This window comes from Neolamprologus brichardi, chromosome 9, assembly GCF_056152115.1.
Source record: "Neolamprologus brichardi isolate AB-2024 chromosome 9, ASM5615211v1, whole genome shotgun sequence".
Classification (NCBI taxonomy): Eukaryota; Metazoa; Chordata; class Actinopteri; order Cichliformes; family Cichlidae; genus Neolamprologus; species Neolamprologus brichardi.
Genome location: NC_142112.1, coordinates 3247496 through 3262115, shown reverse-complemented (window position 1 = coordinate 3262115; position 14620 = coordinate 3247496). Strand labels below are relative to the sequence as shown.

The following is a 14620-nucleotide window of genomic DNA, read 5'->3' as shown; positions in this document are numbered from 1 at the left end:
TGTGTCTTTGCAGTTACTTCAAATTAAGACATGTCAACACAAACACCTTTACCCTCATTTATCTCTCATGGCCCTGGTGCCAACTGTCTGCATTGACTTGATAATTAATCAGAGGTAGCAGGGTGTGATACAGGAACTCTAAAAGACACATTAGCGTATGTGTAGTGGTCACTGGTGCGTCTCTAATTCTGAATGAGCCAGAGGGGGCCAGATGCATGTGTCTATGGGGTTTATGACGGGCGTTGGTTTGGCTCATTAGCCTTGCTATTGTTTTACAATGTAGAGGTGAAACTACCATTTGCTACCTTATAAACTCAGTAATGTTCTCTACATGATTACAAAGATCTAAATTAGAGGTGTAAGTCATTGTTTGTATGTAATATTGGTATAATTTGGCTTATATTAAAACATTTTATACATATCAGGTTTCAATACTCACTGAAATAATGCAGATTTTATGCAAAATATTTAAAATGGAGCTGGATTTTCTCTGATACATTTGGAATTATAAACTATGTGTACAAAAATTCTGATAATAGAAAGTAAATTAAACATCGGTGCAAAGATCAAACTGGTTGCTTGTCTGAAACAACCAGAGCAGGAGGTTAAATCAAAATCATCTAACACAGATCTAGTTGACATGAAAGCAGAACAAGCAAAACTGTTCTCAACTCACCAGTGAGAAATATCCATAAAAATCATGCCTACCATTTACTAAAAGTACAGAAAACAGAACAGATCAGAATCCTGATATCCTGTCAGCTCAGTCATTGATACTAGCTACTATTTACAATATCTGTGATATTGAACATTAACTGTTGTAAGGCTCTCCACCTTGGCTGATGTGTGAAGAAGAAAGCACACACGCACATGAGAAACCAAACACGAGATTTCATTATACTTTTTAACAAAAAATGTGTTGAGACTCAATAAAAATGACGCATGGAGAAAGTATTTCGTTTTAGCAAAGTCCTCATTTATTGGAAGAAAAATCATTACAGATTCATGTTTACTTTACAAGAGTTACACCATATAAAAAGTGGACTTTATCAGTCACTGACACAAGCCTTAATCTACCCCACCAACTATGACCAAGATAATTTTTCCTTGTTTTGTAAAAGTGTAAATGACGAAGAAGTTCACTGAGTTTTATCAAACCTGCCTCTGCGTTAACTTTTAAATAACTTTACATTAAAATGAAATCATAAAAAAATAAAATTAGCGTCCAGTATATCAGAAATACCTATCTTAAGGCTTCAGAATGATAGTTGAGAAATGAAAGAGATGTAACAGTAGCCACAGCCATCTTTAGCTGTTAGCAAGGCTCTCCGCTTTCTCTATAAAAACTGTGAAGTCCGGGGTTGTTCATATTCCATGCAGTGCTTAAGACACCAGTTTTGCAATCATAATGTCAGTTGCCTGGTGGGATCGACCAGCCAAACATCTGGGGTGAGTTGTAGAGGGTCAATTGAGGTCCAGAGACAACATTGCCCACAGCATCAGGATAGTGGGCCTGATTATTTGCACCCTTTCTCATGAGGCTGATGTCCAGTTGTTCGCTGAGTGAGGACGCTCCCTGAAACTGAATCACAGACAGATGCACAGTCAGTAAAACCACAATACAGAGTTCTTGTTTTAAATTATAAACAATACACTTCATCTAATTAAATGAATTCCCCAGATAGTGACTGAATTTAAAAACAGTTCTGTTTAATAATTGGAGATACTTACATGAAGCGGGACGCCCTGATTGAGATGCTGAGAATCTGGAATCCTCCTAAACTTTCTCCTTCGATTTTGAAACCAAGTCTTCACCTAAAGATGGAGGAAAACGGAAGAAATTTAAAGAGTACAATAGACTGAAAATTCAAAACGAATTTAGTTCCTTATGTTCCAGTAACCTTGAAAAACACTCACCTGTTTGTAGGTCAGTCCTGTCAGCTCTGCCAACTCTGTCATCTCTTGTGGTTTAGGGTAATGTTTCTGATTAAAGTGATGGACAAGAGGTTTTAACTGGCTGTCTGAGAACAGCCCTCGGGTCCTTCCTTTGAGCACCTTTTCTTCCTTCACACACACAGTACGTGTGACAGTGTTGCTGCCCTCCTGGTTTCTTGGGGCACCAAAAACCAGTTCCTCCTTCGTGATGGAGCTGGAAACAGCTTCAGCAGTCTCAGACATGTTGCTCATCTCCTTAGCGAGAGCTGCCTCAGCCCATGCTGCAAGTTCTTCCAAGGGAAGACTCCCTTGCAGGCTGCTGCCAGAAATCCACAAGTCTGTGAGGATAGAAAGACAGAAGCTAAGTAAGCACAAGTATATATGGTCCACATGGATCACCGTGGCTACTGATGTTTTGGCACAGTTGAGTTTTTTAACAGAAAATAATACAAAAGGGATCAACTGATGAGCCTTAATCAATTTCACACACACACAATTTCACTTGATTTTACTTGCTGAATTATTAAAATGTGCCACCAGATGTTGCCAATTAGAAAGTTTAAAAAGGGACTCAAAGCCCAGATGGTCCTGAAGTGGACTCTCTGTTCAGCTGTGGAGGGAGAAATGGTGACTTCTGCAATCAGGACTTACAACACAGAGTGAAAGGGTATTTTTGCTCAAAGATATCTTAGAGGTTAGCCAACTCTGTTCATATTAGCTCACTAGACAACAATGCTGAGTACATACCTGGAGAAAAGTGCATCCCATAATCTTCCATCTTTGAAATCCCAGTGATTGAAACAGGAAAGCTGGAGAAAGTATCTCTGATGAAAGGGCTCCAAACCAAGCAGGAAGGTGAATTAAGACTTAAGAGCAATTCTCCTGGGCTTTTAAGGAGGTTTGTGGGTGTGGGCAGGAATGTGGGGTGTTGAGCTTCTTCCTTTGTGAGTCTCTTTACAACCAGTCAGGCTGTTTCTGTCACGGGTTGCCAGGGCAAGCCGTGGGGAATGTTGGAGAAAGGACCCAAACGCTGGACTTAGTGCAATGAACAGTGCATTTATTTACAGTGGGGGTAAATATACACCACACGATAAGTCTCCCGAGTGCTCCCTCAACTCCTGTGTCGTGCCTTCTCCCAAGTGCTGGTATTCCGTGCTCTCTGCTCCTGTGCCTACGCACACCCCGTGCGTCCTGCAGTCCCGTGTTCCGCTCTCCTGAGGAAAAACCAACAGACGCAGCCGTTATGGCACCACTCCAGCAGGCATACACTTAACAGAACTTGCGACACTGACATGGAGTCTAACTCAACGATCCTGCGCCGGAGGAAGCTCCATTGCTCTGTTAAGTAGCTCCCCCGACGAGCCTGATCAGAAGCAGGTGTGTGGGAACCTAGGCGTGACCAGCAGCTGGCAGGGCCACACCCATCAGGCCTGCAGGTGGCTGTCCTTCATCCTCCAGCCACACCCGCAGACACACGTACACACACACACACACACACACACACACACCAGCATGGAACACAAGAGCACAGTGCAGCAAACATACACGCAATAATAATGATAACAATAACAATAAAAGGTTCACACCGTTCACGGACCCCGAGTCCCAGGAACCGGGTCCGTGACAGTTTCTACCAACTGGCATCATTTACATTTCTTTAAAATGCTGTTTCTCAGGTCTGAAAAAAAGTACAGTTAGAAAGCAGCCATACAAATGAGCTTTACCAAATCCTTCCACCTCACACTTTATAAAATATGAAACACTTAATGCCTAAAATTATTTTATCTTTTAAGCACTGGTACTTCAAGAAATGGCAAAGTGTGATCTCCAACTTGGGTACAGAATATCTACTAAAGCTGGCTTGAAGTGTGGGGTGAGGGGCTTCTCCTTTTCCCAATTTTGTAAATAAGTCTCTACAGTAAATCGGAACAAGATGGATTTGATGTGTTTCTCAGAGTAACAAAGGTTTTCCTCAGCTGCAAAGTCTGTTTTTTTGCTTTTATTAACATTTTAATGTAGGAACTGTTTTCTTTCTACTGAACTAAATCCACCAGCTCTGTCAGTGTGCAGGAGGAAGCACACATCAGCCTGTGATGAGAGACTTGAGCTCAAAACAGGTCAAACTCTTCCTTTGATTGGTGGGTGTGACATGACACGGCGAGATTTCTGAGTCTTTTTTTAACAGTATTTAACAGAAGCTTTATTTCATTCTACCAGTGTCCTCATTGGAGGAAAAGTCATTGCAGATAAATGTATTGGTGACTTTGAAAGAAATATTTTGTGAGGACATCACTGGCTCCCTCACTGGTGTGCTCATGTTTGAGCAGCACTTAGCAGCTAATTACTGAAATGAACTCACTGCATGTTTTGCATCAATTAACGCAGTATTAGAAAGAACTTTCCACTCACATAGAACATTTTTGCAAAAACATCCGCAGACTAATTTGACCAGCCGTTCAGTTACACCTCTGTATAAACCCCCACAGCAGCTTGTTGAGGCAAAAATGGTTTTTGTACTCATGCAAACCATTCACAAATGTGGCACAGAATATCACAATGACCGCTGACCACTCATTTTGTATTTATTAACTTTAATAAATGAGTCTGTCTGAAAGTGGCAAGTGAAATTAAGTCAATTTATCAAGATCTGCATAGTTAATAATGTGTTTAAAACAAAACAAGGTGGTCTATATAATGTAAAAAATATATTTAATAAAACAAACAAATCTAATGAGTTTAGGTTGTTCTGCTTTCATGTCAACTAGATCTGTGTTAGATGATTTTGATTTAACCTCCTGCTCTGGTTGTTTCAGACAAGCAACCAGTTTGATCTTTGCACCGATGTTTAATTTACTTTCTATTATCAGGAGATTTGTTCAAATAGTTTATAATTTCAAATGTATCAAAGAAAATATAGCTGCTCTTTAAATATATTTTAAACAAAATCTGTATTAGTATTGAAACCTGATATTTATAAAATGTTTTAAAATAAGCCAAATTATACCAATATTACATACAAATAATGACTTACACCTCTAATTTAGATCTTTGTAATCATGTGGAGAACATTACTGAGTTCATAAGGTAGCAAATGGTAGTTTACCCTTTCTTTGAAAAGCACCTCTAAATGTGTGAAAAGTGAAATTAAATCACCCACATAAGCCAAGGTCAACAAAAGCAAGGCTAACGACCCACATCAACGCATCTGGCCCCCTCTGGCTCATTCCGAATTCGAGACGCACCCAGTTCACCCAGTGACCACTAAACATATGCTAATGTGTCTTTTAGAGTTCCTGTATCACACCCTGCTACCTCTGATTAATTATCAAGTCAATGCAGACAGATGGCACCAGGGCCATGAGGTAAATTCGGGTAAAAGTGTTTGTGTTAACATGTCTTGATTTGAAGTAATTTCAAAGACACAGGAGTCATATTGTTTGCAGATGACACAAAGTTATTCTGGAAGTAACTTGAAACTTCTGAATGAACTTGAGGTGAAATGAGTTCACCTGAAACCTTGGCTGAATATGACCTACACCCGTTTTCACACCTTGGCTCGTGTGACTAGGTAGAGGATCGTTATGGGGTCTATTGTCCCTCTTGGGGCAACACTATATGGATTAAATCTGTGACTCTCTACCACTTTGAACTGAAAAAGCCTATCAGATGAGAGGTGAAACGTCTGCAAGCAACTAAGAAGGTCATTTTCTTTCTAAAATCCTTAGACTACGATGACCTGGATAACTGGGAACCTTCCCAGACATCTACTAGAAAATGAATTTAAGAAATTGAAGACTTGGTTTTTCTATAATGATTTAGCACTGAATCTGAGCAAAACAAATCTCATACTATTTGGGAGTCAAACAAATTCTATCATTAATAAACTGATGATAAATAACATAGAATTAGGATAATAAACCAAACCCACTTTTTAGCCTTTTCATTAAATACTCTTAAATTTAAAGGCTTGACTGACCTCACAACTCTACACGTAATTTATAAAGCAACAAACAAATCTTTGACCCACAACATTTAGGACTTGATCAGGGCTTGTGTTGAACCTTCTTTAAATCTCAGTGATTCACCGAGATAGAAAACAACTTGAAAGAGTGAGTGGTGAATCAAAGAGAAGAAATTAAAGAAACTAATGTAAAGTGCACAAAAGAATGTAAAACTCTGCGATACATCTAGTGAGCAGCACTTCTCTGAGTGAAACGAGCTTCTTGATGTCAGAGGTCAAAGGAGAAAGACCAGATGACTTCATGCTGATAGGAAGGCAGCAGAGACTAAAAATAACCACTCATTTAAAGCAAACTATACAGAAGACCATCACTGAGCGCACAACATATCAGAACTTGAAGCACATGGGCTAGAAGCAGCAGAAGACCCCACTGGCTACCACTATTGTCAGCTAAGAACAGCAAACTGAGGAAACAGACTCACAAATATTAGACAGTAAGAGATTGAAGAAATGTTTCCTGGTCTGATGAGTCTCCATTTCTGCTGTGACATTCTGGGTCAGAGGCTAAACACAAGATTTCATGACTTTCACTTTTTAACATCCTATCAAATATTGTAAATTATGATGTTAGAGACTCAATGAAAGCAAAACAAAAATGTAACCAGTATTTAATCATAGCAAAGTCGTCATTTGTTGGAAGAAAATGGATGGCACTGACTGCAACATTTACTATATATATAAAAAGCTGACTTTATCAGTCTGCTACTCGAGCCTTCATCTGCCCCACCAACTCTGGGGAAAAGGGAAAAAAGATGTAGATTACATGTTAATGTTTATCTTATTGTTTTATTTTAAATGAGATTCACTGAGTCTTATCAAAGCCGCCTCTGTTTTATATTTAAATGGCAAGAAGATAAGATCTAAAACATGCATGTAGCTTCCATGTTGAAAACTGCAAATGAGGTGGAAATCTATTAAATCTTTGTGAAAACCACCAGCATGTGGTTTGGCAAGACCAAGGTGGAAGAAATCCTCATCTGAAGCTTTGCTGAACATAAGGATTTCTCTCAGGTCATCCTGATTTGGTCTTTATCCTGATCAAGTTCTAAATGTTGTGGGCCAAAGATTTGTTTGTTGCTTTATAAATTATGTGTAGAGTTCTGAGGTCAACAAAGTCTTTAAATTTAAGAGTATTTAATAAAAAGGTTAAAAAGTAAGTAGATTTTAATTTTGAGATTGGACTCTCTGTTTTAATATCTTTATATATTAAAACAGTGCTTGGCAGTACACACAAGTTTTACAAAAGTGAGAGACATCTGAAGAGAGTTCTTAGCGCAGGTTCTTAGGGGACACGCGCGTCACAAAAGCGTACTCTGACCTGGAAGTCTTGGTTGAATTCATTGACAACCAGTTGCAGTACTCTGGTAGCTTCACACGTACCGATGGATATATGCTAAATGCAGAGAACATTGACTACGCGTGAAGAAAGAGGATGTGCGCTTGGTGCTGAATGAGCTGGATCCCTGAGGGGTGGCATTGAGGCACACAAGACGTCTCAGGCGAAGGCAAACTATTTTTCAAAAGGGCTGAACTTCATCTGGCATCTGTTCTCCTACGGCAAACTGAAACCATATGGCATCTGAATCAATGAGAGTGTTGATGGTTTGTCGAGAAAAATAACCTGTCTTAATGCATACACAACAAATAGTAATCTGAAAGTGATCGGGGGGCGTTACGTAGAAGCGCTGCAATGGTGTAGAGTTGTAAGAGGTGATCTTGGAACTGAAAATGGCCATGTTATATGCTTTCAGTGTTTCCTTGTGCCCGTGGCTCTTTACGACACCTTTGAGAGTTACCTGGAGGGAGGAAGTACTTCCAATGAAAGAATTTAATACTGGTGGCATTTTCTTCACAGCCAGTGTCTGGAGTTCTGGTTATTCTTATTTGCAGACATCAGAGACAATGGGTACTTTGATGGTGGGTTTCCGGACAAAAAACGTCTTCAGTGCCTATGCCTACCTTAAAAAACAGAGTACATTTGAAATTCTTTTCAATCTAGTCGCAGGGTGGGTAAATTGCATTGTTCTAAGGAAAAGATTTGAGATATTACACAAAGGGTGTCCACTTGTGGATAAATCTTTCAGAACTACCTTTCACTGTGAGTGATACCTACTCCACCCTCAAGAATGTCCGGACAGTATTAAGCCATTGCAATGCAGATGGAGACGTCGGAGATTTCCAAAGAAGTAAAATTCAGCATCTAGCAAGAAGGGAACAAAAAGCTAAGATCTTAGTTTGCTGGGGAGTTACATTAAGAGGGATCTTTGGAACTCCAAATATGGCAATTAAAGGGTCTTCTCGGATCTGACTTCCAAAAACCCCTGAAAGTACAGAAAAGAAATCAGTCCAAAATTGGTTCAAACTTGGACAGAAGAAAAACATATGGCTTAGATTGCAAGGGGAGGTGTGACATCTGTCACATTGGTCTATAATTGAAGGAAAAAAATTAGATAAACGGGATTTTGAGAAATTGACTCTATTTATTACTTTAAACTGTATAAGCTGTAGCCTAGCACATTGTGTACCTGAACGCATGATGAGATTCACCTTATCCCACCATGATTTAAACAGTTCAACACCTAGTTCACGCTCCCAGGCGGTTCTGATTTTACCTGAAGAATCAGATTTGGTCACCATAAGCATACAATATATATTTGATAGAGGTGATTTTTGATTAGGCCTAACAACCAGAAGGTCAACCCATGATGGATCAGCAGGGAGAATTGGGAAATTTGGAAACAGTGATGAGACACAGTCTAATTTGCAAATAGAGAAACAAGTGAGAAGGAGGTAGGTTACATTTTGAGGATAGTTCTGTGAAACTAAGAAAGGCATCATCTTTGTAAAGGGCTCTCATGGTTTTTATGCCTCTTTCGTGCCATGTCAAATAGGCGCCGTTGGTAGTGGCAGGGGGAAGTAGATGATTCCTTAACAATGGTAATCTGGTAGAGGGGGATATGAATTTAAAATGCGACCTGAACTGAAACCATATCTTAAGTGTAGAGAGCACTACGGGATTTGAAGCAACACTGCTCAGTGATGAGTAGATAAGGGAGGCAGGTGGAAAAAATATGGAAAAATTGATTGAATTTCAAGTTTACACCAAATCAGGTCAAGTGAATTTAGCCAGTAGGTCAGCTTATGAATATGTGAGGACCAGTAGTACATTAAATAATTTGGTAGGGAAAGACCCCCATTAGAGGTAAACTGTTGTAATAAAGAGAGCCTCAGTCTAGGGGCTCTTCCATTCCACAAAAAAGAAGAAACCATCTGGTCCAGGGACTTAAAAACTGTTTGGGCAGAAAAAGGGGGATACACTGACATAAAAAGAGAAATCTGGGTAGCACATTCATTTTGATAATATTAATCCTGCCAATTAGTGACAGAGGGAGTGAATTCTACCTCTGCAAATCTAATGCAAATTGTGAGACCAGGGGGGCACAATTCTCAGAAAACAGTAAAGGCAAAGTTCGTGTAATGTTAATTCCAAAGTACCTAAACCCCGAGGGGCTGAGCTTAAAAGGAATGTCAGACTGCTCAAGTGTTAACGCTAAAGAGTTTACAGGGTAACATTCACTCTTGAGTAAATTAATTTTATAGCCAGAAAAAGAGCTGAATTTTTCCAAGACAGATAAAATTGGAGGAAGACTACATATGGGGTCAACTGCATACAAAAGAAGGTCATCTGCATACAGGGATACCTTAAGTTCAACACCTGCACGGATAATTCCATGAAAGGAAGAGAGGGATTTCAGAGCAACAGAAAGAGGTTCTATGGCTAAAGCAAAGAGAAGGGGAGAGAGAGGACATCCCTGTCGAGTGCCACAGCATAGTGGGAAATACTCAGATCGAACTGAGTTGGTGATGACAGAAGCCTGAGGGGATGTATAAAGAAGTTTGGTCCAATACACAAACCTTTCTCCAAACCCAAACCTATTCAGTACAGCAAAAAGTTAAATCCCATTCAACCCCATCAAAGGCCTTTTCTGCATCTAGAGAAATGATCACCTCAGGAGACGTGGGACAATGAGCAGAAAAAATTTTGCTTAGCACCGTACGTGTGCATTCTGTTCCTTTGAGATAATCTGTGGGAGAACGGTAGTGATGTGCGATACCACTGATTTCCATTCCGATCCAATACCAAGTAATTTTCAGGGTGGTATCGACGATACTGATCCGATACGATACTTTGTACAAAAACATATTTTATTTATTGTATCTCAAGTTATAACGTCATAATGATTACAGGGCATCAGACACAGGACATCAGGACAGATTACTTGTTCTTATCACTTAATAATGCAGGGTTCATCATATAGAAATAAAAAAAAAAACTGAAGTTGTGCCTATTTGAACACCTTGCCTGCCTGCAGCACTAAAGGACTCCGTGAGAGACGTCTGTCTCGCCCTAGCAGCACCTGTCCCTGTCCTCCTCTTCAGTTCGCCTCAACATACACTCCTCATATTCTGTGATATGATTTACTCTGAGGTGTTTGACAAGGTTAGTGATGTTGCCTTATGTTACCATACATGCCAACCCTCCCGATTTTTCCGGGAGAATACCGAATTTCAGTGCCCTTCCCGAAAATCTCCTGGAGAAACCATTCTCCCAAATTTCTCCCGATTTTCCACCCGGACAACAAAATTGAAAAACCATATCACAGAATTCATAGAGGGCCCAGCCAATTCCAGTTTCCAACAATGGCGGCAGCTACTTAGTTTTAATAAAACTCTTATTTCTGTTTCTGTGTCGCAAAAAACTTTTAACATATTTTCAGGTGAGAATGTAGCTGTGTAAACTTCAAATATCTGAGCCAACTGACACATTGTTTTCAAACCCGCGCGGTCTTTCGCTACTCGGGTTAAACATGATATATAAGTCACTTAGATAACTTAAAAATGTTATTGTTTGGCTTTTTCAGTGTTTTATTTGTTCGCGAGTAAATCAGTTTGGCTGAGATTAAAGTTATTAGATTAGATTAAATTAAATGTAACTTTATTAATCCCTTGGGAGGGTTCCTCCGGGGTTTTCACACAGCTGAATAAACGTCAAACAGAAAATGATTAAACAGAAGTGAGTTTACCGCAGCGCCCGGTTATATTCACCCTCCACCGAGGGAGCTCGTGACCTACTACCCGGCTTTCTGTAGACCGAGACATTTATACAGCCGTATTTCGCACATGACTATGAAAGGCGGAAGAGGAAGTAGTTCCTTTGAATGTAGACAATCCGAATGTTATAATTTCTTTCCACTGTGTTCCTGTTAATGATAAACTACAAATTTACCCTAAATTACTAAAATATCGATATTTTAATGTAAGAATCGATTCTAGAACATAAATGATTGGTATCGGAGGAATCGATATTTCTGGATCGATCCGCACATCACTAGAGAACGGCCTCGAGCCGAATTGGAGAGTAGTTTTGCCAAAATCTTAAAATCTACATTTAGGAGAGACAGGGGCCTGTAGGACTCACAGGCCGTAGGCTCTTTGCCTTTCTTCAGTAAAACTGAAATAGATGCCTTCGTTAAAGTGGGGGGCAGCCAGCCTTTTCTCAGAGATTCATTATATAGATCAAGAAGGAGAGGGGCTAGCTTGTCTTTAAATTTTTTTAACAACTCAGCTTGAAATCTGTCTGAGCCTGGGGCCTTACCGCTCGCATACACTTGATTGAGCCAAAAACTTCCTCTATTTTAACAGGAGCGTCGAGCTGCAACTTTTTTTTTTAAAGTGAACATATAAGGAGAGGCGTCCACCAAGTATTTCCTGCCATGGCGTCCACGTCACCATGGTAATGGCACAGCCAGATAACAACATGAGATTTCAAAACATATGTACATTTAACGAGTTACTTTTACTGAACCTCAACATAATTACTTTTTTAATTCTTTGTTATTTATCAGACTCCTGAATAGTATGAGTTTTGTTTTGCTCAGACTCAGTGTTAACTGATTATAGAAACAACCGAGAATTCAGTTAAATTCATTTTCTAGTTCATTCAGAAGTTGTTCCAAGTTACTTCCAGAATAACTTTGTGTCATCTGCACATAATATGACTTCTGTGTCTTTGAAATTACTTCAAATCAAGACATGTTAACACAGAAACCTTTATTTATTTCTCATGGCCCTGGTGCCATCTGTCTGCATTGACCTGATAATTAATCAGAGGTAGCAGGGTGTGATACAGGAACTCTAAAAGACACATTAGCGTATGTTTAGTGGTCACTGGCTGAACTGGGTGCGTCTCTTTAATTCTGAATGAGCCAGAGGAGGCCAGATGCATGTGTCCGTGGGTTTATGACGATCGTGGTTGTGGATCGTTAGCCTTGGTATTGTTTACATTGACTTATGTGGGTGTTTTAGTGTCAGAGACTTTTACAATGTAGAGGTGCATTTCAAAGGTGAAAGCTACCATGTGCTACCTTATAAACTCAGTAATGTTCTCCACATGATCACAAAGATCTTAATTATGTAAGTCATTAGTTGTATGTAATATTGGTATAATTTTGCTTATTTTAAAACCTTTTCAAAGATGCTGAGTTCAATTGATGTAATTTCAGTTGCCACTTTTAAACTGTTTCATTTAATAAAGTTAATGAAGACAAAACGAGTGGTCAGTGGTCATCGTGATATTCAGTGTCAGATTTTTTTTAATAATTTGTCAGAGTTTGGAAAACTTGTTTTGACCTTAAAAAGATGCTTTGGGGGTTTACACAAAGGTGCAACTGAACGCCTGGAGATCAAATTAGTGTGAGGATGCATTTGCAAAAATGATCTATGTGAGTGGGAAGAACTGACATGTTGAATTTATTTATTTTTTGCTAATTTAAGAGCAGTTAAAACGGACACTAAAGTAATGGGTAGGAGGTTTAATTGAAAGTAGAATAGAAATTTTAGGCATTGCAGTTTTGAGATTTTATAAACTGTGAGCTGAAAGGATTTGGTAAAGCTCATTTGTATGGCTGCTTTCTAACTGTACTTTCTGTTTTCAGACCTCAGAAACCGCATTTTAAAGAAATGTAAATGATGCCAGTTGGTAGAAACTTGGTAGGGTAAAGTGGCTCACAAAGGAAGAAGCTCAACCCCCCACATTCCTGCCCACACCCACAAACCTCCTTAAAAGCCCAAGAGAATTGCTCTTAAGTCTTAATTCACTTTCCTGCTTGGTTTGGAGCTCTTTCAGCAGAGATACTTTCTCCAGCTTTCCTGTTTTAATCACTGGGATTTCAAAGATGGAAGATTATGGGATGCACTTTTCTCCAGGTATGTACTCAGCATTGTTGCCTGGTGAGCTACATGAACAGAGTTGGCTAACGTCTAAGACAACTTGCAAAAATACTCTTTCACTCTATGTTGTGAGTCCTGATGGCAGAATTCACTCTTGGTTCTGAATAATGTACAAATATTCCACTTTTTTTGGGAAACTGTTGTGTTTCAGGCTCAGCAATTTACCTTTTTAAAAACTTTTTTTTCCTGCTGTCTCAGAAGAGAAACAAACACTACAAATATCCGACCACTTTTTTCCCCAAGGTTGTGTGAAACTGTTGTGTTTAAAACTAATCAATATTCCCTTTTTTATTATTTCTGTTACAAAGTCAGTCGTGCCAAAACATATCAGCAACTGACCCATGTGGACCATATAGACTTGTTCTTACTTGGCCTCTTGTGTCTTTACCCTCACAGACTCGTGGAGTTCAGGCAGCAGGCTTGAAGGGAGTCTTTCCTTGGAAGAACTCTCTACATGGGCAGAGACTGCTCTACAAAAGGAGATGGGCAACAAAACCTTTGCTACCTCTGAGACAGTTTCCAGCTCTGTCTCAGAGCAGAAACAAGATTTTGCTGTCCCAAGAAGCCAGGATGGCAACATCACTGCCACTCTGGACCATCCCAGCACTGCTCCAGAGAAACCTAAAGGAAAGGCCCGGGTGGTGTTCACAGAGAGACAGTTGGATATTCTTGTCCATCAGTTTAATCTGAAACATTACCATGAGCCAGGAGAGATGCAACAGTTGGCAGAGATGACAGGACTGACCTACAAACAGGTGAGTGTTTTTCAATTTACTACAACATAAGAAATTGAATTTTGGGTCCATTGTACTCATGAAATGTTTTCTGTTTTCTTCCATTTTAGGTAAAAACTTGGTTTCAAAACAAACGGAGAAAGTTTAGGAGGAGTTCACATCCTCAGCATGTGAATCAGGATGTCCCACTTCATGTAAGTATCTCCTATTATTAAACAGAATTGTTTATGATTCTGTCATTATCTGGGGAATTGACTGTATTTAAAAAAAGTGTAATGCCAATAATTTAAAACAACTATTCTCGATTTACTGACTGTCCCCTTGTCCCCTTCAGTTTCAGGTAGAGAGACAGCCCCCGTTCAGGGAGCGGTACACCCAGCACCAGGTAAATTCAATGAGAATGGGTGCAAATAATCAGGCCCACTATTCTCATGCTGTGGGCAATTCTGTGGCTGGACCTCAATGGACCCTCCCCGACTCCCCTCAGATGTTTGGCTGGTCAATGCCACCAGGCAACGGGCATCATGAATACGACACAGCTGTTCAAAACCCAGCAAAAATGGCCACTACGATCGAAGCAATGGGAAGAGCTGTGAGTACTCAGACTGTTCTCATGGAACTCTCAACGCAACATGGATAA

General features: G+C 39.7%; 1 protein-coding gene across 1 annotated transcript; it reads left to right on the top strand.

Moving 5' to 3' along the window:
* The first annotated feature begins 13206 nt into the window (after positions 1 to 13206).
* Positions 13207 to 14620, top strand: LOC148101121 (uncharacterized). Its single transcript, XM_087845734.1, has 4 exons — positions 13207 to 13222; positions 13643 to 14001; positions 14091 to 14174; positions 14321 to 14620. Exons 1-4 carry the CDS (start codon positions 13207 to 13209, stop codon positions 14618 to 14620), a joined length of 759 nt encoding a protein of 252 aa, XP_087701860.1.

Excerpts from the sequence above, each read along its gene's own strand:
- LOC148101121 (XM_087845734.1), top strand. Across the intron at positions 14,002-14,090 it reads CAGGACTGACCTACAAACAG|GTAAAAACTTGGTTTCAAAA; the intron begins GTGAGTGTTTTT and ends CTTCCATTTTAG. Across the intron at positions 14,175-14,320 it reads ATCAGGATGTCCCACTTCAT|GTAGAGAGACAGCCCCCGTT; the intron begins GTAAGTATCTCC and ends CTTCAGTTTCAG.